We start from the raw sequence: 21,525 nt of genomic DNA, 5'->3' as shown, positions 1-21,525 counted from the left end.
ACAACAAAAGTCAGCTCGATAAAACAACTTTTAATTTTTATCGCTTCAACAACTTTCCTATGTGAGTCTAACTCACACGTAACTGTTTTTTTTAAATTATTAAAAAAATTGTTTGAAAGCAAAACTTCTTAGTTAAAGCTTAAGTCAACTTTAACGTTAACAGTAACGCTGGCTTTAAGATAGACTGGGGAATGTGTTGAACCATCGTATTATATAATCGTAACTTTTATATCAATACTAATCTTTGATTATTGCATTTATTTCATATTAATTGGGATAAGTACTTTTATGAAACAAATAAATTATTATCATATTATTGCTTGCTATAGATTTAATTGAAACTTTTGACAGGTCGCTATTTAGCTATTTAACATTAACAATAGGTTTAACCGGCGAATATTGGACGGTTATCAGTTAAAGTTATGACGTCATCTAAAAATTGTCAAATGGTGCATCACATTTTTTGCTTAACCGGTACTTTAACATGTTTGTTATTGTTAAAGTTAGTTGCAACTCAGCCTAGGCTTATTTTGTACAATTTGTTGATACAATTATTAAATGTTATAAACTTGTGTTTTCAGGTAAATCGTGTCAAAACGACAACACAGTCATTCCAGGTGTGTTCAACTGTAGGTTCTCTAACCCGGTCAATAATAGGTAATATTGCCTTGTTGTACTTTTTACTTATTTTAAAACTGTTATTAAATAACAAACACGCTACTTTTTATGGTATAAGCATTTTTACGATCGGTTCTTTAGCTTTCGCAGTATTACTGAAGTAAAAAAACGGCTCTCTAATTATTAGTACTTATCAAATCAAATCAAAATCAGTTTATTCACGTAGGTCACGGAAATGACACTTATGAATGTCAAAAAAATATTTTTTTCTTATTGAATCTACCGCTACTTCGTAAAGGGTTGAGCTAATGAGAAGAAGTAGCAAGAAACTCATTGCCATTCTTTTATATCAATATTTACATTTACATCGATTTAAAAATCATTTCAATTACAATATAATATGTAAAATGATGCAACAAACACACTCAAACGTCAAATAGTCAATGTCTTACACGAGTAAGTCAAAAAAGTAAATGTTAATTAATACAAAAGTTATTGAGTACAGTAGCTGCATCACCCACATACACCATAAATAAATAATATCATCTATGTTAAATCGGGGTTTTCACTATCTGAGTGCACAGTGCACTCGGAAAAGCTAGACATTACAGAAATGCACTCGGATTCTAGTTTACACCGACGGTGTTCGGACGCTGGCAGCATCAATGAAATGAAATTATTTTGCTTTGGAATAGGGTGTTTCCAGATTATTAGAATTAAAATATTACAATGTGTCCTCTATCCAGCTTATATTAAAAGCATGCAAAAACTTAATACACATTTAAATATTCATTAATACTTTATAAATTATTTTCTAGCAGCCATTTAAAGACTCTTGGTATAAACATTTAATTTGGCAGTATTTTCAAGTTCTCAGACAATTCGTTATATACTAGCTGACCCGACAGACGCTGTTCTGTCAATAAACGGTTCGAGAGTTATAGTAAATGCGTGGGTGGGATCGTAACACGACAAACTATATATGTAAACCTTCCTTGAGCTTCAACGAATCTATTACAAAAGATTTCATTGAGATCGGTCGAGTAGTTTAGGAGTTATTAGGGAACATACATTCTCTTTTATATATATAATATTATACACATGTTATGGCTATTTTTATGAAAAAGTGTTGTTTTAGGACAATGTTTCAACGCCATTCTATGCGGCTGTCTTGTTGCTCTTGCATTCACCTCAACAGTTGACGTGAAAAGATGTTCAAGTCAAAGTCAAAGCAAGTTTGTCAGCATACAGAATCAATAAGACCACAACTGATTCCTAACAGAAGTACAAAATCAAAAAGGGAACTGTGTAAGCAATATTGTGTTTCGGTTTGAAGGGCGTCGTAACTAGTTAAATTACTGGGCAAATGAGACTTAACATCTCATGTCTCAAGGTGACGAGCGCAGTTGTAGTTGCATTGCATTGTGACGTGTGATGTCTTGTCCCTTATTGTCATAAAAAATAATGAATTATGCTAGTCCATGATGCTAGCAAGAACAGCACTGCGGTGTCCAAGTAAATTACTCGTAAAACAAATCGTAAAACATATCTGTGACTGAAACTATGTTTTTCTTTAATTGGCTTTTGCAGCATCAATAGTTATGATCTCTAACTATTAAAAGACCTTGTGGACTTCTTAAAAAATGTGTGATAATATAGGCTTGTCTATCAAGAGACGGTTTGGGAAATGTTGCACTCTCAATCTAATCAGCCTTAATGCTTAAATGCTCGTCTTGCGATGTCTGTCGTAAAAATACGTAAAAATTTAATTTGTGAATATTTTCTCAAATATTATAACGTTCTTATTGTAATAGGAATTGCTTATGTTTATTATTAGTACCGCAAACGGTCGTAAGAAAAAGAAGCCGACATCTTTCGTTCCTCCCCCCGCGGCTCCCGTGGCAGCCTTCTGGAGGAGACCTCTACCGCACAACCATCACGTAAGTTAAACCACATACTATTATTAAATCATAATTTATAGATTAATCAATAGTTTTAGAATAGACAAATAAAATTTGAATACAAAATTATATGAACGATGCGGGACTCGAACCCACGACCTCTCGCGTTCCGTGCGTTTCAATAACGTATCTCTAACGTTAGTTAGTTAGTTACGGATAGATTCTTATCACCGTTTAATGACAAGATCTTATCTATCCATAGTTATGTCCAATATAGTTTGTTAGTAATTATAGTCCAGTGCTATCTGTTGATAGGTTATTGAAATGTAAGTAAGCGTAAAAGGATAAATTTTTCTATCTCTAGTAAATTTATTGAAATAGGCGTTACTTTGCGGAAATCCATAATTATTAAAATGATTTGAGTTTTATTTAGTGTTAATTCCGCCAATATTTGTCTTTAAACAATTCGACACGTGTTTCGCCTCTAATTCGGCGGAATTAACATTAAAGAAAACTCAAATCATTTTAATATCTCTAGTAAGTTAAACTAAGGTAAGATAGGTTATTGTCGATAATTTAATTTAAACAAAAATTATGTATTATCATAAAATAACTGAATTCGACAGTGAACCGTAGCTAGTCATGGAAGATCATTAAGTTAATGAGTCACAGAGAGGGTCCTAAATGATAACCATATAAATTTTTCACTTTAGGGAGGCTCATCAGAAAATGAGGGGTCAAGCGTTGGATCCAGGGTGAACATCCAACAGAAGCTGCAAGAAAAGAAGCAGAAACAGCTTGCCGAGCTGCGAGTTATCGAAGAAGAGATCAAACAGGGGAAATTGGCGAAAACAACTCCCGTCGCTGCAGAAGAAATTTACAGCAGTCTGCAAAGACAGCCCATACCCAGGGCTAAAACTCATGCCGAACAACCCGCCTGGCCTAGCATAGAAGTCTCGCATTCTTACCAAAACTATCCGCCCCCACACACCTGCATTTACTCCACCTATACAGAAATCAAACCAGAATACACCCAGAATGAAACGAACGACAAACTAGACACCTACGAGTCCAGGACGTTCTATGAGAATCCGGCCAATTTACGTGACAATACCGCTGTAAGCTATCGAGGTGAGAACTGCAGGAATCAGCGCAATATTAGCCCGCGGAATTACGCAAGCGACGCCAACTACGATGAGAATCGACAAGATGAGCATAGACAAGAGTTCTATTGCGAGTACAAAGACGAGTATCTCAATAGCGGGCTTATGTCAATGTCAAATGTCAACGTCGTTGACAGTATGCGGGTGTACGAGGGCGGCTGCCAGGTGACAGATTGTGAAAGGCTCGGGTACCCCGCGCTCAAGAAGATGGAGTTGTTGAAGAAAATGCAAAGGTGTCGGACCCCGGAGATCTTGCTGGCGCCGCACTACCTGGAGGGTTGCGGCAGGCAGGTCTGCTGTCATTGGCCGGGAACTTACAGGTAAGAAAATTTATTATTATCAGTGGCGATTACTCTTGTTGTTTTTTTATGACAATAAGGGACGAGACGAGCAGGACGTTCAGCTAATGGTAATTGATACGCCCTGCCCATTGCAATGCAGTGCCGCTCAGAATTCTTGAAAAAAACCAAAAATTCTAAGCGGCACTACAATGCGCTCGTCACCTTGAGGCATAAAATGTTGAGTCCATTTGCAAAGTAATTTCACTGCTTAAATATTGGGTACACAATATCCCCTTTATTACAATTTTTATTGAATTTATTAACTTTTTTGACTTTTCGCCCATAGATTGTAACAACACCACAATTTAAGTGCTTTTTTAATTTTGGTATATAGAAAAAGCACTGAATTTGTGACGCTAAAAAGATCACAAGAATTTGAAGGTTCAATTATAATTGACCGTTATTCTACGCTTTATATTTGCTGCAGCTGTATCTATGTATATGATAGTTTATATAAATATATACTATAGTATATATGTGTGTGTGTATATAACTAAATCATTGATCGTAATTTCTCACCCACTTCAACACATATTTTAAAGAAAAAATATTTCTTATGAAAAAATACTGACGTTTCGAAATACGAAAGTTTCGAGCTCAGACTTTATTCTTTATGCATACAGAAGATGTACCTTTCTGATATTGTTACCAGTAAAGATTTTGTTTTCTTTTGCATAAAACGTTTATTGCCATATTGGCCAGGTTTTCCTACGGGATCATTCTTCACTGGCAAACGTTTGGATTGTTTTAGGGACTCCAAATTATAAACATGTTTAGAGTATGCATAGTTCGTAAAACTGACTGTAAATCATCAGTATTAAAACGGGACTAGATGAAGCCCATTCTTCAGCTCTGATGAACTCAGAATGAATGTTCGTTTCCAATCACGCTTGTATGGATGTTTTTTTAAATATATTGTATGTGTGGGCAGCAGGAAAAAGGAAGACAGTTGTGGAGAGCGAGACAGCGGTGAGTGTGCGAGAGAGACGCCACGATCGCCCAGCGACATTGACAGCCAGGTACTTTCTACATGATTATTCCCAAAAAAATAATACAGAATTTGTAGATACCTAAGTATGATAAGATAATACTAATGTAACCCCCGCCTGTTTAGATGGGGATAGGCAATCATATTACATATCACCAATCAGTTGTATCATATGCAAACGGACGACTGTCAGTTGACTCCACGCAGGGTTGACTCTGAGTGAAAGAATAATAACGTTTCGGATTACTCCAACATCAATAGGAAATTAGCATATTTTTGCTTTCGTGAAAAAATAACGCAAGGCATTAAAAAAAGCCTACCACCGCATACCTACTGTACTTTCAACGGCCAGTCATTTTGGCGCGCTTGATAAACATGTACAATGACGTCATAGTTCATAACAGATCAGGATGCGGTGACGATGGGTTCCTGTATTGAGGTTTGGAGTCATTCTTTTACTTAAAATTGACTGTGATCAATAGGGTCACTTTTCAAGTTTTTGACTCTCCCATTGAAATTGGTATTATTGCAATTCTTAACAATTAGGTAGATATTAAATTTATTAAAGAAAAAAATAAAATCATTCCTGTGATCATCAAACCATCTTGTGCATCGGCTTGAGATATTGCCGGCTTAAAGAACACATTGTTGATATCAAACACAGACGTCACTCTCTAAGTCAGCTGTATGTGAACACATAACAGACCGTCCAAATCACTACATCCGTTTCGACCAACCAAAACTTTTGGTAAAAGAGAATAGATTTTTCCAAAATTAAAGCCCAAAACTACAGATACCAAAAAAGAACACGATACTCAGTCGTTCAGTAAATTTTGCCAAAAACCATCTGTCAACAGCAAATACAACTTCGGAGGCAACAAATGACGGTAAACTTCATAATGACAACGATGTGGGGTCAAGATAATGATCAGGTCTTTAATTTTCTCTTTTTTTTTTCTTATTTATTGATAAAAGAGTGAAATGTTCCTGGGACTCCGCCATTTAACTGATTATTCTTTTCATTTATATTCTATATAAAATTAATTAATACCACTTTCACGTTTTAAAATTTTCAATCATTAAATAAAATATTGAGAATCAAAAACTGAAGGTTAAATTATTATTAGCACATATCATTGTAACGTTGTTATTGAATATTAACGATTATAGTATAACTGTATGGGCACGAACCCTTTGCCTGTCCTAATAATGGGCGAAGAAACCAAAAAAAATTAATGAATGTCGCGAACGTCAAAAAAAATCTGAAAACTTTTATTTAATACAAAGTCATGAATAAACCAATAATACACTTGGAGATTTTCAAAATATATTAATGAGCAATTTAAGACAATCTTCGAAAATCATTAAATTATAGCGGTTAAAAAATTGTTTCAATTGAATAGAAATAGAAAAATAATCTCAGTTACCCCCAAGTCCCGCCTAAAGAACTTTTACTTTAACAGGTTAATTAAATCTTTCTTTTTTTTGTTCAGATATCACTTCCGCGGTCGTACACTCTGCCGCGCGAGTTCCGCTACTGGCGGCGGCGCCCTCGGCTCCGGGACGCGCACCTCCCCAGCAATAACAGTAGCGACGGTAATTACATCCTTTGGTCTAAGTCTAATGCCATCCTTCACAATCTAAATAATAATAATTTTATGACATCGGGGTGCAGTTCTCTGAAACCGATGCAGTTATAGGGTTAAAGAAAACCATGACTTATATCGGTAACAAAGAACTAATATATGTTTATTGAAGATTCTTTTTTACGCCTCCATCTACACTAAAGATGATATTATGTAGATGTATATTTTGTTAAACCAATTGAAATCATTGAGATTGTTATAAAAAAAGATATCGTACACATAACTTACATCTATATATAATCCTGTTATATCAATGGGAAAAAATGCTGTTTTTAAAGAGAACATTGCGTGTCTCTGTATAAATCGTCCTATTTGGAACGCATTTTGACAGTGGGCAACAATCGTATACACAACTTTATTAAATAACGAGTACGGCTGTATGAGCTTGCACCCTTTGCCTGTCCTAATAATGGACGAAGAAACCAAAAAAAAAATAAGGAATGTCGCAAACGTCAGAAATTTTTAGGAACCAACTTGCAACTTCACAGTTACTGTTACATTCGTGTTACAGTGATGCGCGCGCATCTTAAAATTTTACTCTAATCATTTATTCATAACACGTCTAATTATTTAATTCATTTTCAATATGTCCAGGTGACGTTGACAGCTGCGACAATGACAGCGACAGTCGCTCCAAGTGTTCGGCGTCGTCGCAGCGCCAGCCGCCCACGTACGAGGCGTTCAGCCACCGACACGACGCGTCGCACGACCGACCGCCCGCCGACCGCAAACATCGGCGCGCGCTGCGGAAACCCGGACACAAGCCAGAAACTAAGTTATAGTAATCCGATATTAGTGTTCCCCGCATCGCGTCCTTTATTACATGACTGTTGTAAGGGTTTATAGTACACGTCACGAACTGATTTGCTATTTATTAGAGTTTATAATATGATCACTTGAGATATGTTGGATCGCAGTGTAATATTTTACTGTCCACGCCGTCTTGACTTTCCAGAATGCGTTACACTCCCTTAGGCATCCCGTTATCACAGATGACACACTTTTCGTGCTATCGAGTCTGCGGCACACAAAAAGTCTGCATTGCGCGCAAAATGTCTGTGGCAGATATTTCAGACTCAACGCACACGATGTACACTTTCGCTCATTTTGTCGGCAGATCAGTACGAATGTACACGCAATGGAAGTACAGAGATTGCGGTGTATTATTTTGTACTTGAGATATAAAAAAGAGGAAGAAATAGATAATTTTGGGTTCCACCTATTCTTTCAGAACGATTATTAAAGCGACTGTTTTATATTTAACATTCAGTTCTAAAACTATATCCAAATAAATTTGCACACTTCATCCCACATTTTTCTTTTTAAAATTCTGTCATGATATCTGCCAAAGATGTATCGCACAGCGCTGGTCTGTTTTCTATTTCTTGAATCAACATCGATGTCTAACGCAATGATACACGTCAATCACTTAGCAAGTGCAGACGACAGACTAAACTACTAAAGTGAGCGTCGTCTGCGTGTTAACGCGAACGTTGTTTTTGGCGTACTTTTTATATGGCGCGGTCTGTCAGATCTACGAGGATATTTTGTGTGTCAGACTTTTTGCCCGTCGTTTGCGGTACTGCATATAATTCTATATTGTTTTATTATCAGAGACTAAAAAGTGCGTCACGGATAGTCTGTCGTCTCAATATCGATATTTATTTAGACTGTGGGTCTCTGTTGTAATTCAATAGTCAAAATACTTTGTACAGTAACTATATTTTAATTTATTAGATAATAACTATGTACTGAATGTATTCTGTATTATAAATGTATAATTATGTACCAATAAACTTAGTTCTAATAGTATTATAGATAAAGGAATAAATAAAAGACATGATTATTTTTATTTGCTTTATTATCTATAACTCCAATTGTAAAAGGGAACGAATCACTCATCTCAATCCGTGTCACTACAATCAGCCATGTACACCAATACAAAGTAATATCAACCAAAATACGGTATAATTCACAAATACACATTTAATGTTGATTAAAACTATACTATTGATATAGTTGGGCCGTGTCCCGAGGAAATTAATAAAATTCGAAAAAACATCAACACATTCCAGTTTCAATAATACACAAAAGGTAACATAGAAACATTAGAAAATATACAGTACTACAAAGTACGACTTCAAATACTAAAAATTAATGTATATTTAATAAAATTTCATCATGTTCGTTATCATATAATATTGAGGGTAGTTAGAAATTAATATTTGAACCCAAGACTAAGTAGCGAGAATCACTTTTTCGACGTCAGGACACGGCCCAACGTTACTTCTAGAAGTGACGGACAGCAACAAACATGCCACGTGCGTGAAAACAAGAAAGCACCTAAGTGTAATATAGAATGTTACGTCATCCACATGTTCACTGAAGGTGTCTCCTAAGTCGAAACATAGTTCTGCGGGTAATTTCAAAATCTTCTACTTCAAAAAAATCTAAGAGTTGTATTTTTTCGGCCTTATACTAAGAGCCAGGAATGGAATATTATGTATAAATTTCTAATTCGCGATAAAGAGCGTATCAGAGTATTTAAAAATATTTTTTTTATAAATGATCCCGCTTCTGACTATCTGTCCGATCTCTGTATGTCAAAAGTTTGCTTTTCAATTTTAAGCCATATCGCAAAGCATATAAATACTTTTAAAGGATTTTATTGAACCATATCACCTCTAACAGATGCCTATTATAACATGTATTTGACGTCAGGCTACAAGTTATGGAGTATCTTGAAGCAACGCTATTGCTCTCGCTTAAAGACCTCTTGAATACAAAACATAGAGCTAGGGTCAACTTCACCCACTTTACGTTTACCCAAAAGTTCCGTGTAATATTTACACATACTTACGTTACGCTTACATACGAATTTTACACGAATAGTATCCCGCTACACTAAGACTGCGTAGGATATAGTTATAGAAAAATAATCTTACATTCCACACCGTAAGTATCAAAATCAATTAACAATACGAAATTTATCAGTAATATACACAGGCGACTCGGGTGTATTAATTTAGATCTGACCTGTGCGGGCCGAACCAATATTTGTACAATGCTTTCCGATAAAATAAATGTACTTATGAGAGATAATAGCGTGTGATTGGCCGCGATTTTGTGACATCCGATATATCTATATACTAATCACCAAAGCTTATGGCACGCACTCACAAAATGGTCATCGCTCGCCTTACAAGATCAGTTCTAGATGTAAAGACCATGTAGCGCCATGTTATTGTCGACATAGAAGACATTTTATGAACTGTGTGCCAGGAGCGTCGGAGGATTTTAGTCATCAAATTAACAAAATGCTATGAACCCTTTTCTATTAATACTCTAATTCTACGGTCCTAAACGTGCTGAAAAGACAGCAAACAATCCGGATGGTCCCCACAATAACAAATATTATATTGAACTTAGCAATACTTATTTCGGATACTTTTATTTGTATATTTTTATTATATTGCATACATAGACTCAACATTTTCAGTTTAAATCAATTTGTTTAGTTTTCGATGATTGTCAATTCTATTCTTTATGTTGTTGATTTGCGGAAGGGCCATCACAATTTAGCCAATATCAGAATAACGTAGGCCTGTAAGTTACGAATATCTTTATGGTGTAGAATTTAGGTGAATGTGCAATTTAAACGGTAATGATCAGTTATTGACAACAGTGTCTATTACAAGCGAACATACTGGGTTTCTAAATATATTTCACGACCCCATTAGTTACCGCGGCCACAGTGAACAGATTCGTATTTTTTAAAATAATCAAGATACCATCGTGCAAGGATTCTCAAGGTCAAGGATGGATAGCGAGGGTATATACAAATTGAGAAAGTATGATTTTAAATCAGATATACAACATTGTTAATACACGAAGCTAGTCATTTTTTCAAGATAAATAATTTTTAATCTACCCTCAAATAATCGCCGAACGTCATGTAAGAGAAGGTCTCGTGTGCGAAGGTCACAACATCAGGGCCATCACAGCTCAATAACAAAGAAAATACAAAATAAAACAAGTTACACTAAACATACCTTACATCTATATCGCTTAACACTAAACCGGCTTCACGACTACTAAATAATATTACAAAAAACACGCCGCGCCATCTAATTCATAACTGCTACACTCCGAAAGTTAGAAACTGACTGAAATTTTATTCCATTTGATCATATCTCGAGTAACACTTTTCTTTATCATTTCATAACATGAACAGAAATAAAACTATTATACAGCTTAATATAATAAGCTTAGCACTGCAGGCTATGCAATATAATTTTAAATTGTATATATTTTATTTACTTCTTTCATATCTATTGGTGTTTGTATCATCATCGGATTATTAGAAGTTTGTGTCACAACAAAATCTGTTGATCTTCTAACTCTTTTTGTGCTTTGTGAGATTTGCTTAGCGATGATGATATTAGCTGTTTTAAAGTGGTGCCAGTATTAAAACTTAAGAACTTCATACAGACACATGAGGCTCAACCAGCGATTCCTGGTCTTTTGTATAATATAACCCACCACTCTTGTATGTATTTAACATTAAATGTAGGGCAATATTTTAAATTTTGTTGCCAATGTTCACAGCGAAGTGAAGTGTCCTCGAATTAAATCGACTATCTCATAATGTCTGTCAATCTGTCTGTATAACAGTCGGAGTGTAGCAAGTCCGTGTGGTGTCGCCTGCTGTCGGTGCGGTCCTTTACACTATCTTAGTCTAGAGCTGCGACCGAGTTGCGCCGCTCACGATGATATGAGCTGCAACATACAAACATATTAATAATAAATTCATTCATACACATTCACATCAAGTTTGGCCTCACACAATGGCTCTCTGCAATCATATTATTATCTCTTCAGAAAGCCCGGAATACCATACAATAGCAGTATGCTCCACACACATTCTGATTTTTACAGATTATGAATTTCTATATACTGACGACCGTGTGTGACCAGCCTTAATCCCCAAAGGGAACACTAAAAACAACTATTACTTAAATCTAAAGGTCTTTGGAGCTGGTTTTTTAAAGTGTACCCCATACTCATATTATTATGACCTGGAAATGTCTTCATGTAGTCTGTTCAATAGTGGATATTTTGTGGATGTGAAAAACAAAAAAGTTAAGTAACGATAAGAGGCAGTTATTGATAAGAAAATGTTGTGGTGGGTAGGTGATGCACAGAGAATAAATGAAGTAGATTGACTGCACTAATTGATAAGTAAGTATAATTGACAAAACTAAATAATGACCCACTTTAACGTCATTTTCCTATAGTCATAAAAAACAAGTTGGTTTAAATTCGCTTGAACCAACATTTCCTAAGTAATTGTTATCATTTTATAAGACACTGACAGTCCACTGGTTGTCATACAATCCTTTTCGTGCATATAAACCTGTTTATATGATTTTAAAAGAATCATCAGCAAAGTGAGTCATGAATAAATTTTGTCAATGGTACATTCCACAGTCAGATTTTGACCAGATGGTGAAGCATGCTAGGATTTACCGCTCAGAATTTATGGTGTCTTAAGAATTCTTAGTAGAATATTTTTAATGGGCAGGGCATATCTATAGAAATCTAAATGAAATTATTACAAGTGACAATAGGTTAAACATGCCACCTCACAGGTGACTTAATGAACACTAGTTCATTAAGGATTATTCTGAACGGAGCATGTTAAACTTAACACAAATAATGCACAAGTCCCTCAATATCCGGAGGGCTGCAATGAAATATATATATATATATATATATACAGCCTACTGGGTGTAATTGTCAAATGTGAGCAGGCGATTAATCCGTAACTATTACAGATATCAAAAAAACTTTAAAATGATAATTAAAGTACATTAACTAATCAATAAAATGACATCAATAACTTTTTAAAAATCAATCAAGATGTATCCAATATTTTGATATAAAACAGTCCCATACATTTTGTATGACATTAGTAGAAAGGTTTTAATTTCCTTCTTTTAAATGTTATTTTAGCTTAGTACCTACTGATACTAAAGAAAACTGTTAATTAACCTAATAAAGTTATAAAACAATCTTTTAATTTAATTACATTTATTTCTTAGCAAGTACAATTTTTTGTTCAAAGCAGATGTTCGAAGTGACATCCTTGTTGTGTGATACCATGAACTATAGATTATATCCTGTATATATATATTATCACTACGCAAAACATTGCGGGTCAACTGTCGGATAGGCGACATGACCAAATAGTATTTCTATTACCTTCTTATTTAGATTTCTATGGAGCATCACATCTCTCATTGTCATCCCTTATTATAAAAATATAACAAAGCTTGACATTTATTAGTAATAAGCTTACGAAACGTCATCAATGACATCTGCGAACCCACTACTAACAAATAGACCTTTAAAATTGTTAGTTTAGCGCAAAAGTGAGAATGCCATAAAAAATAACATGCAAAACAAAGAGAAGAGCAAAACAAATCTACCTTAAATAAAAACGGGCGTATATCCATTCCATTTGTTTTCGTGTATAATTAAAAAATTATATTCTCATAATATATTATTATTATAATAATATGTCCTTTATAAGCTATATAGTTATTCTACGTAGACTAATCTTCGACCTTAACTCTTAACATCTTAAATACACTGCAACAAAAAGAAATCATAGTTTAATAACAGATAACAACACTTAATAACAATAAAGCAGTCAATAAAATAAAAACAATAAAATAAACACAAATTCGCACATGATATACAAGGAATTATTTGGAATTTACATTTATTTTTTATTGCAACTGTGTCAATTTATTTTTAAATTGTGAATAAGTGAATAAATTTATTGAAATCTAGGGTTAGACAAACACTTATTAAAAAATTAAAAGGAAATAATCTAAAATAGTAGATTTTTTTATTGAAAATTATGTATTTTGCTGGTAATTTAGCTCATTTCAAAGTTGTATGTTATTCCCATGATATTTTATTGATGCCCTTGAATTGGCTTTCTGTCTATAAACTGCACTCTAGTAGAAATTGCACATCTTTTTCACAGTCTACCTTCATCTCTTAAAGAGATTGAGTTGTGTAACTTATTTAAATCTAAATACATATTGTGTGAAGAAGAATATTTTAAATAGATATGTATGTCCTACAACCTAATAAATACGTAACAAACAGCGAATAAATTATTACTGATTTTAAATTAAATTTGTAACCAAAATTTATGAACGAGCGCTCTTTCAATGAGCCAACCGTTCGAGTGACGTATCGTTCGAGCTACAACTTGCGAGTTGAACAAGATATACAGCGATATACGAACGATAAGTCTCTAGAACGGTTGGCTCAGTGGAAGAGCGCTAGGACGGAACCGGAGAGATGGCGGGTTTGAATCCCACATCGTTCATAAATTTTGCTTACAAATTTAATATAATTAAACCTAGAAGTGAGGGATATCATAAGAAATTGTATATTACTGTATTTATTTTATAATGTTTTTAATGAGAAATCTTTAAACCTAATTGCTAACAATCTCTACTGACCGACTTGACCGTCGCCTTGATGAAGTCCTTCTTGTGCGCGAGATCGAAGTCTGGGTAGTGGCTGTACACCTGCTTGCACACTGTCTTCATTGTGATCTGCTCCAGGTTGGCACCCTCAAGAATCTGCTTCACATACTTCTTGATCTCTTCGTCCTGGGCGCAAACATTACAATATCGTCACTATACCATAGTTGTAGTATGTCTCACAACTTATGAGGCACACAACAAAATTATCCGGGTTAGCAAACGCAAATTAACAGAAAAACAGGGTTTGGACTACTATCTATACTATCGGCGAACCTGGCGCTTGCAAGTGCCGTACCCTTAAGGTATGTCATAAATACGAACCAAACCGAACTGTAAGCATGGATAATGCGAACCGAAGTGGAGTCATCAAACTACAAGGTAGACTCAGGAAAGCGAAGCGTTGCGGGACAACTGTCGTGCATACAAAGAAAGCTAATACAACTATCTCGCTCCACGCGCTCGCCTTTGGTTAGTCCTGGGCGTGTCACGCCTGTCGGTTCGCCACGTAATCGGTTTGCTTTCGCTTTTATATGTGACTTGATTCCAACGGTACTATACATAAAAAAATAAAAACGCTTCGCTGTCTGTTTGACAATAGCTTCAATAGCTTCCCTCACTCACCGTGGGCGGTCTCCTGGCCTTCTTATCGGCGGGTGTGTCGGACTCCTCCCCGCTCTCCTCCTCGTCACTCCCCACCGCCTCCTCCTCCTCCTCGCTTCCCTCTCCGGACTCCTCGGAGGAAGCCTTCTTGCCCTTCTTTGCCGGACGACCTGGCTTGGCAGCCTTCTTCTTGGCTGTCAATAAAACAAGCTGCATTAGATATTTGATCAGATGCAAATTCGTTATAATATAAAAATTACTAAATAAAACAGGACTGTATTTAATTTAAAAGGTTTTACTCACGATTTGTCGGAGTTGGTAGTGAATAGTTTCGGACGATTCGGAGGTCCTTCATCAGGCTGAGATAATGGGTTCGCGATAACTACCCGTCTTATACTGTGAATTTGTGCTCGCAGGGTGCGCTCCGTGAGTGAAGCCGTTTTAATAAAATACTTTCAAATTCAAATATTTGGATTCAAAATCACTTATTGAACGTCAAAAATTACCACCCATTTAAAAGAGACTGCCTCAGACCTGAGAAGAATGGGCGGAAGTAACTCAGCGCGCTTTTTTTTAATATAAAAATATGGATTAAAATGTGATATCGTACAATAAACATTTATAATTAAAGAGCCTGAGGGTGTTCACTTTATTCCCAGTCCGTGGTGTCATTAAGAAAATCGTTTATGGTACCTTTCCGACACAAACGTTTTATAACAATTCTTTTAAATTTCGTAACACATTTGTTTTGTACATTTTCTGGGATCATATTGTAGAAGCATATACATCGCCCAACAAAAGACTTACTAACTCGACCCAACCGAGTAGTAGGCATAACAAGTTTATTTGTTCCTCGTGTTAACATTATGAATGTCACAGTTTCTAGAAAATTCCTCATTGTGCTTATGAACATACAGAACATTATCAAAAATGTATTGAGAAGCAACCGTCAAAATGCTTATATCTTTAAATTTGTCTCTTTAATAAAAGTATCCTACGACTATAGCAAATCATTAATAATTTATATTACTTACTTATTAAGTGCGTTCGTATAGTAATTATTAATTAATATTCATAAATCGCAAGGCAAAATTTCCTTGCGTCCCCTGCCCCATTTCAAGACAACAAGGATTCCTTGTTACACTTTAATAAATAAATACAACACATTTTATGGTGTTTGTATTATGTCCATAATAATTATTTATTTCAATATGTAACTAAGGCGTATTCTAATTAGTTTTTCATTATAAGTTGTGTCCCCATTGAGTGATTGTGTGACAAAGAGCACCGACATTACAAGTGATAGTTACCCGGGGGAGATGGTGGTTTCCGCTTCACCGGTGTGGCCTTGACGGGAGCCTTGGCGACGGGCTTGCGACCCTTAGCTACGGCCGTGGCCGAGGGACGTCCCCGCTTCGATTTCGGCTCCTGCGATAAATACGTAGAAACACTACATTGGAAATGCGTTTTATTAACCCTACACTTAAACAAATCACTTAAGAAAATATTAAAACGCTTGAATTGTAACTGTTTTTTCATTACTTTTTGTGAAATAGTTACATTTTTGTTATGTAAGCTAACCCCACGTTTCGTATCCTTATCAGAGCACGTTTTAAGGGGGACTACGGTTGCCAGGAGTCGATATAGTACTTGTCATGGTTGTTATTATGAAGTTAACCCCATTTGTTGCCTCGGAGGTGGTATTTGCTGTAGACATGTAGATGGCAATATTTACTGACAGTGTCTTCTTGTATGTAGTTCTTTTTGGTATGTGTAGTTGTGGGTTTTAATTTAGAGATGATGAATCAAAGAAAATACTAGCCCAACACTGTTTCCGTGTGTAATTTATTTACCCTCATCCCATTATAGTTGCAATCTGATTTATCTAGTTTTGACGAGGTTTGTCATAAAGAAAACATATTCTTTAAAAGTGAATCAGTGATTGACGCAGACAAAAGTCAAAGTCAAACAAACTTTATTAAATTATGCTTAAACTAAGCGCTTTTAAATTATCACTACAAATATTTATTTTAAATTAATGAATCTAAATATTATATTTCGTTCGGAAAAAGTAAAGCTCGTTGGAAGAACACCCAAGAAACTCAAGGGCCAATCTTTTCAATCTAATAGAGTATTGTACAATAATGGCTGTAATATACATAATAAATTAGTCTGTCACGTGCTGCATTCAATATATGAGTCATATTTAAATAATATCTAATATCTCATAAAAAGTAATATAGAATAAACTAACTGAACTATATATATATATATATAAATTATCGTATATTGGATGCAGCAAGTCACATATATTATTTAGTTTGCAAGTCACACATACATCAGACTCGGCCCCCTCGCTACCAGACTCTCCCCCTGCGTCACTCTCGCTCTCTGATTTTTCACTCTCCTCCTCGCTGTCGGACTTGGCCCTACGCCCGCGTCCTCTGCTGGGCTGTTAAACAATGGACTTAATAATTAGCCACCCCTAGACTCACGTCAATTTACAGATAAAAAAGGGTATTATCGATAAACAAACGACGTCAAAAACAATATAATATGCACTAAAAAGTAAAAAATAATTCCGTAATAATTAATATAATGAAGTTATTATACAATTATCGTAGAAAATGGGACATACGGGAAGCACCAGTTTTCAAATAAATAAAAAATATCAAAATCAGTTCACCCAGTCGAAAGTTAAGGTAACAAACACAAAAAATACAGTCAAATTGAGAAGGTCCTCCTTTAAGTCGGTAAATAAAAAAGAACTGCAGTGTAAGGTAAATCAATACTTATTGAATTTTTGTTGGCTTAGTTATGAAGTTTTAAATTAAATAACACTCAATTATAATAATTTAAAAATACATAATCATCACAACCAATGATCGTTTTGTATCAGCTATTTCTGTTACAGTCACATTTTTTTACATAAGTAACAATCACATAATTTACATGTATTTGAGTTAATTATGTGTTTATTTTCATTTCTTTTTTTATGGAAGAGGAGGGCAAACGTGTGGTGTAAAGTGATCACCGCCGTCCACATTATCTTGCAACACCAAAAGCATCACAGGAGCGTTGCCGGCCTTTAAAGAAGGTGATTTCGCTTTTTGCGCGCCCATGTCGTACCCATTACCATTAATCGTTGTCGTTCATTGTCGTTTCATTGTCGCATATATTATACAGGAATATAATTTCAGTCACCTTGACGCTGGCTTTCTTCCCCTTCCCCTTCTTTCCTTTCTTGGCCGGGCGACCCGCAGAGCGACGGCGGCCTCCTCCGCTGGACTTCCGCTTCCGCGCGACACCAGCCACTCCTTCACCTCCTTCCGGATCGAAGTCAGAGTCCGCTTCAGAGCCGCTAGGGTTGAAAGAGCCCTGAAATGAAATGGACTTTTAGCGAGTGTTGTTTAACAAAATTTTTCTAGGTCAGCCCCAGCCAGGAAGATCTGTCATATATTTACCCTGAGTTCAGCAGTGCGCATTCCATATGTTTACATAAACTTTTAAGCTATGATAATATGGAGTGTCCTTCGCTGTTATCACAAATTGGTTTGCATGTGCTTGCCTTCAATTGTCGGCTTAACACTATATCCCCCATGCACATTAAATTCCACCACAGTAATTATGGCTTAAACTCTCCCCTACGGCTAACCTATTTTATTATAATTGTTTAATTCTCAGTACATAATTTAATAAATTGTATTTGGGAGGCATTTCCGAATAAATAAATTAAAAATAATTATCTCTGTTAATAAGCAGGTGTTTCATCAAAAAAAAAAAAACACGTTTAGAAATAATATACATAGTTGCCAATAATGGCCGTAATATGCAATCCACATGTCTTTACGATTTGTGAACAGTAAGTATGTATATCATTGCTCTTTTGAAATTTAATAAGTATACATTCCTACCAACTCTTACAACAATACCGGTAACCTGTTTATTCAATAGTACCTACCGTTCACCACTCAACAAACAAGACTCAGTCATGTTTGTTGGTAGGCCAGTAACACAAAATCCCCTGCTATGTTTTGGTTTGATTACCAGCTTGATATGGTCATCCATAAACTAATCATCACAAATCTCCTGAGGATGCCTCATGTGGAAGCGAAACACATGTCGAATTGAATGTCAACACAAATTTCATGATTTTTTTGGCCTAAAATAATGTAAAACATTTTTTTCAGATTACGTATGTTGTATTAAGAACCTGATGTGGAGAGTAACAGTTGTCACACGACTAAGCAGAAAAGTGTGCTTATATTGTTTTTAAGCACACTTTTACCGTTCCGCTATCAAAATGAGAATGATTTGTCGTTATATGTGTATAGAATGTCATTATACAAGATATATTATATTTACAAGTATAATAGTTTAAATTGAGTGTTGTATACTTAGATATAAAATTTTATATTTTGAGAAAATGGAATGTCATAAAATTTAGTACCACTTGTCACACTTGGTTGACCCTCTTCCCGCACCTTAACGTGTAACGTAATTTATGGATATTCCCTAATATGTTTGATGATGTCCCGGTACATTATAAATCTAACTCAATAATGAGTTAGATAAAACATCAACAGAACAATTTAATGAACAACTTACATCGGAATCTTCTGAGCCTTCGCCCTTTGGCAGTTTGGGGCCTTTCACTTTAGTCTCCGAGTCTGATTCATATTCCTCGTCAGAGTAGCCTGTGAATATTTAAAACAGTTTGAAGTTATATAAAATAGTTTTTCTAGAGGGAGGCTTCTTCGCACAGGATGCCGGTTAGATTTCGGGTACCACGTGTGTGTGGGTGTGAACATTATTGTGTTTCAGTCTGAAGGGTGTCGGAGCTCGTGAAATTGTTGGAAAAAATTTCTTAAGGTGACGCGAGTGCAGTTGTAGTGCTGCTGAGAATTTTTGGGTTTTTCAATAAGCCTGAGCGGCACTGTACTGTAAAATTTCATTTAAAATGTTTTTTTTTATCAAATAGGAGGACAAACGAGCGGACGGGTTACCTGGTGTTAAGTGATCACCGCCGCCCACATTCTCTTGTAACGCCAGAGGAATCACAAGAGCGTTGCCGGCCTTTAAGGAAGGTGTACGCGCTTTTTTTGAAGATATCCATGTCGTATCGTCCCGGAAACACCGCACAAGGAAGTTCCTTCCACAGTATTGTAGTACGTGGAATAAAGGTTCTTGAAAACCGTACTGTGGAGGACAACTTGTGGCGTGTTATTATATTATTAGTGTTATTATATAGATCAGTATAACTATTTATATCTAATGAAATCATTAATTTTACCATCAGTCTATTTTGATTTCAATATCCTGTGTGTCAGCGTGTTTGCTTTTTTTTTTCATGTCTCTGACTTTAAAGTATGTCCGGGTGAATATACCTAATACATTGATAATCAAAGTAGAACGAAGAGTTCAACTCCACTGACAGGTATTTCCCTGGCAACAAAATATGCAAATATTGGGGTCGAGCAGGTTGTCAACTGTGAAGTAGATCCTGTAGATCATAGTTTCTCAACCTTATTTTGCTCACCGCCCGCTTTGAGAATATGTTTTTTTCTAGAGCCCCCCATCTTAAGTTTACTTACCATCTGTCGTGAATTTAAAACAGCTATTGCCACGATTATATTTTAACGCAAGATATTATAGTATTATATTATAGCCCCCCCCCCCGAAAGTCTCAAACGCCCACGTTGAGAACCTGTGCTGTAGATGGAGCCGCAACGTACATGCAAGATGTTATGACGATACGTCAGTGGTGTCGGTACCTCTGTTGTGTATCTTGACGGCGGCCGACCGTCGCGGCCGGCCGCCCGCCGTGTGTGCGGCGGGGGCCGCGCGCGCGTGTCCGCGGGCGTGCGGCGAGTTGGCCGCGGGCTGCTGCAGGAAGCCCACGAGCCGGCTGGCCAGCTCCGACGGGGAGCCTGCCGCACACACCGTCATTATTATACACTTTATTAAAAACAGCGCGTATAATAATACGCGGACTCACTGACAGCGCTTAGAGCGCGCTCTCAGCTTAAGCTCAACATAACTTCAGGTGTCAAATGAATATAAAAACGAAATCAAAGATTAGGACGCTAAGCTTACAGTCAGCTAAGTTTTACGTAAGTAACGTCTCAGCAAAGTCTAAGTACGCTCTGTCGATCTCAGTCTTAGAATGTAAAAATCTAGATGTTTGTTATAAATCCAATCCAAAAATAAAAGTTGATCATTTAACCGACTTCAAAAAGGAGGAGATTCTCAATTCGATCGATTTTTTTTTTTTATAGAATGAGAAGTAATATGCTCGCCCGCTGGTTCGCACGAAGTACAAATGAGGAATGTTCACGCAAAAGGTTATATCTACAAAAATAGAAATATGATTTTTTTTTCTTGATTCTGGGTCAGTACATTAAAAAGTACAATCCCGACTAAATAAAATTGTCCAAAACGCTTTCTTTATTATATAAAATGTGACTTAAAGACAGTACGACTAACCAAAACGCTGTAACTTTTTTGCAAGATTTAAATTTTGACCAAAAAGCCTTTAATTTACTTACAAATTCATAAACTGTGAAAATTGACAAGAGTGCATTATTTTGTCTATGAATGAATGATACTTTCTTCTTTTCGGCGCGTAATTTCTATCTATAGCCGGGCGGCCGCATTGCAATGTATTAATATTTACGAATCTCTCAACTCTTCTCAA

At 35.9% G+C, this 21,525-nt stretch overlaps 2 protein-coding genes across 7 annotated transcripts in view; one reads left to right on the top strand and one right to left on the bottom strand.

Moving 5' to 3' along the window:
- The window catches only part of LOC126970973 (uncharacterized), a 41,729-nt gene extending 33,234 nt beyond the window's left edge, over positions 1–8,495 (top strand). For 2 of the 3 annotated variants that reach the window (XM_050817128.1, XM_050817129.1), the window contains 6 exons: positions 582–657; positions 2,456–2,558; positions 3,233–4,002; positions 4,955–5,042; positions 6,505–6,607; positions 7,252–8,495. In XM_050817128.1, coding sequence (XP_050673085.1) covers positions 582–657; positions 2,456–2,558; positions 3,233–4,002; positions 4,955–5,042; positions 6,505–6,607; positions 7,252–7,439 — 1,328 coding nt within the window. In that variant the 3' untranslated portion in view covers positions 7,440–8,495. The remainder of the gene's footprint in view (positions 1–581; positions 658–2,455; positions 2,559–3,232; positions 4,003–4,954; positions 5,043–6,504; positions 6,608–7,251) is intronic. The other variant, XM_050817130.1, reaches the window with a different exon arrangement.
- Positions 8,496–8,500: 5 nt separating this feature from the next.
- LOC126970983 (protein DEK) overlaps positions 8,501–21,525 on the bottom strand; it is a 36,320-nt gene continuing 23,295 nt past the window's right edge. For all 4 annotated transcript variants that reach the window (XM_050817148.1, XM_050817149.1, XM_050817150.1 and 1 more), the window contains exons 9-17: positions 20,603–20,758; positions 19,437–19,525; positions 18,033–18,206; positions 17,167–17,280; positions 16,139–16,256; positions 14,850–15,022; positions 14,202–14,354; positions 13,149–13,311; positions 8,501–11,436 (exon numbers count right to left, since the gene is read on the bottom strand). In XM_050817148.1, coding sequence (XP_050673105.1) covers positions 13,303–13,311; positions 14,202–14,354; positions 14,850–15,022; positions 16,139–16,256; positions 17,167–17,280; positions 18,033–18,206; positions 19,437–19,525; positions 20,603–20,758 — 986 coding nt within the window. In that variant the 3' untranslated portion in view covers positions 8,501–11,436; positions 13,149–13,302. The remainder of the gene's footprint in view (positions 11,437–13,148; positions 13,312–14,201; positions 14,355–14,849; positions 15,023–16,138; positions 16,257–17,166; positions 17,281–18,032; positions 18,207–19,436; positions 19,526–20,602; positions 20,759–21,525) is intronic.

The sequence above is a fragment of the Leptidea sinapis genome, chromosome 22 (assembly GCF_905404315.1).
Source record: "Leptidea sinapis chromosome 22, ilLepSina1.1, whole genome shotgun sequence".
Classification (NCBI taxonomy): domain Eukaryota; kingdom Metazoa; phylum Arthropoda; class Insecta; order Lepidoptera; family Pieridae; genus Leptidea; species Leptidea sinapis.
The sequence above is the reverse complement of the archived record's forward strand: the minus strand, read 5'-3'. Positions and strand labels throughout refer to the sequence as shown.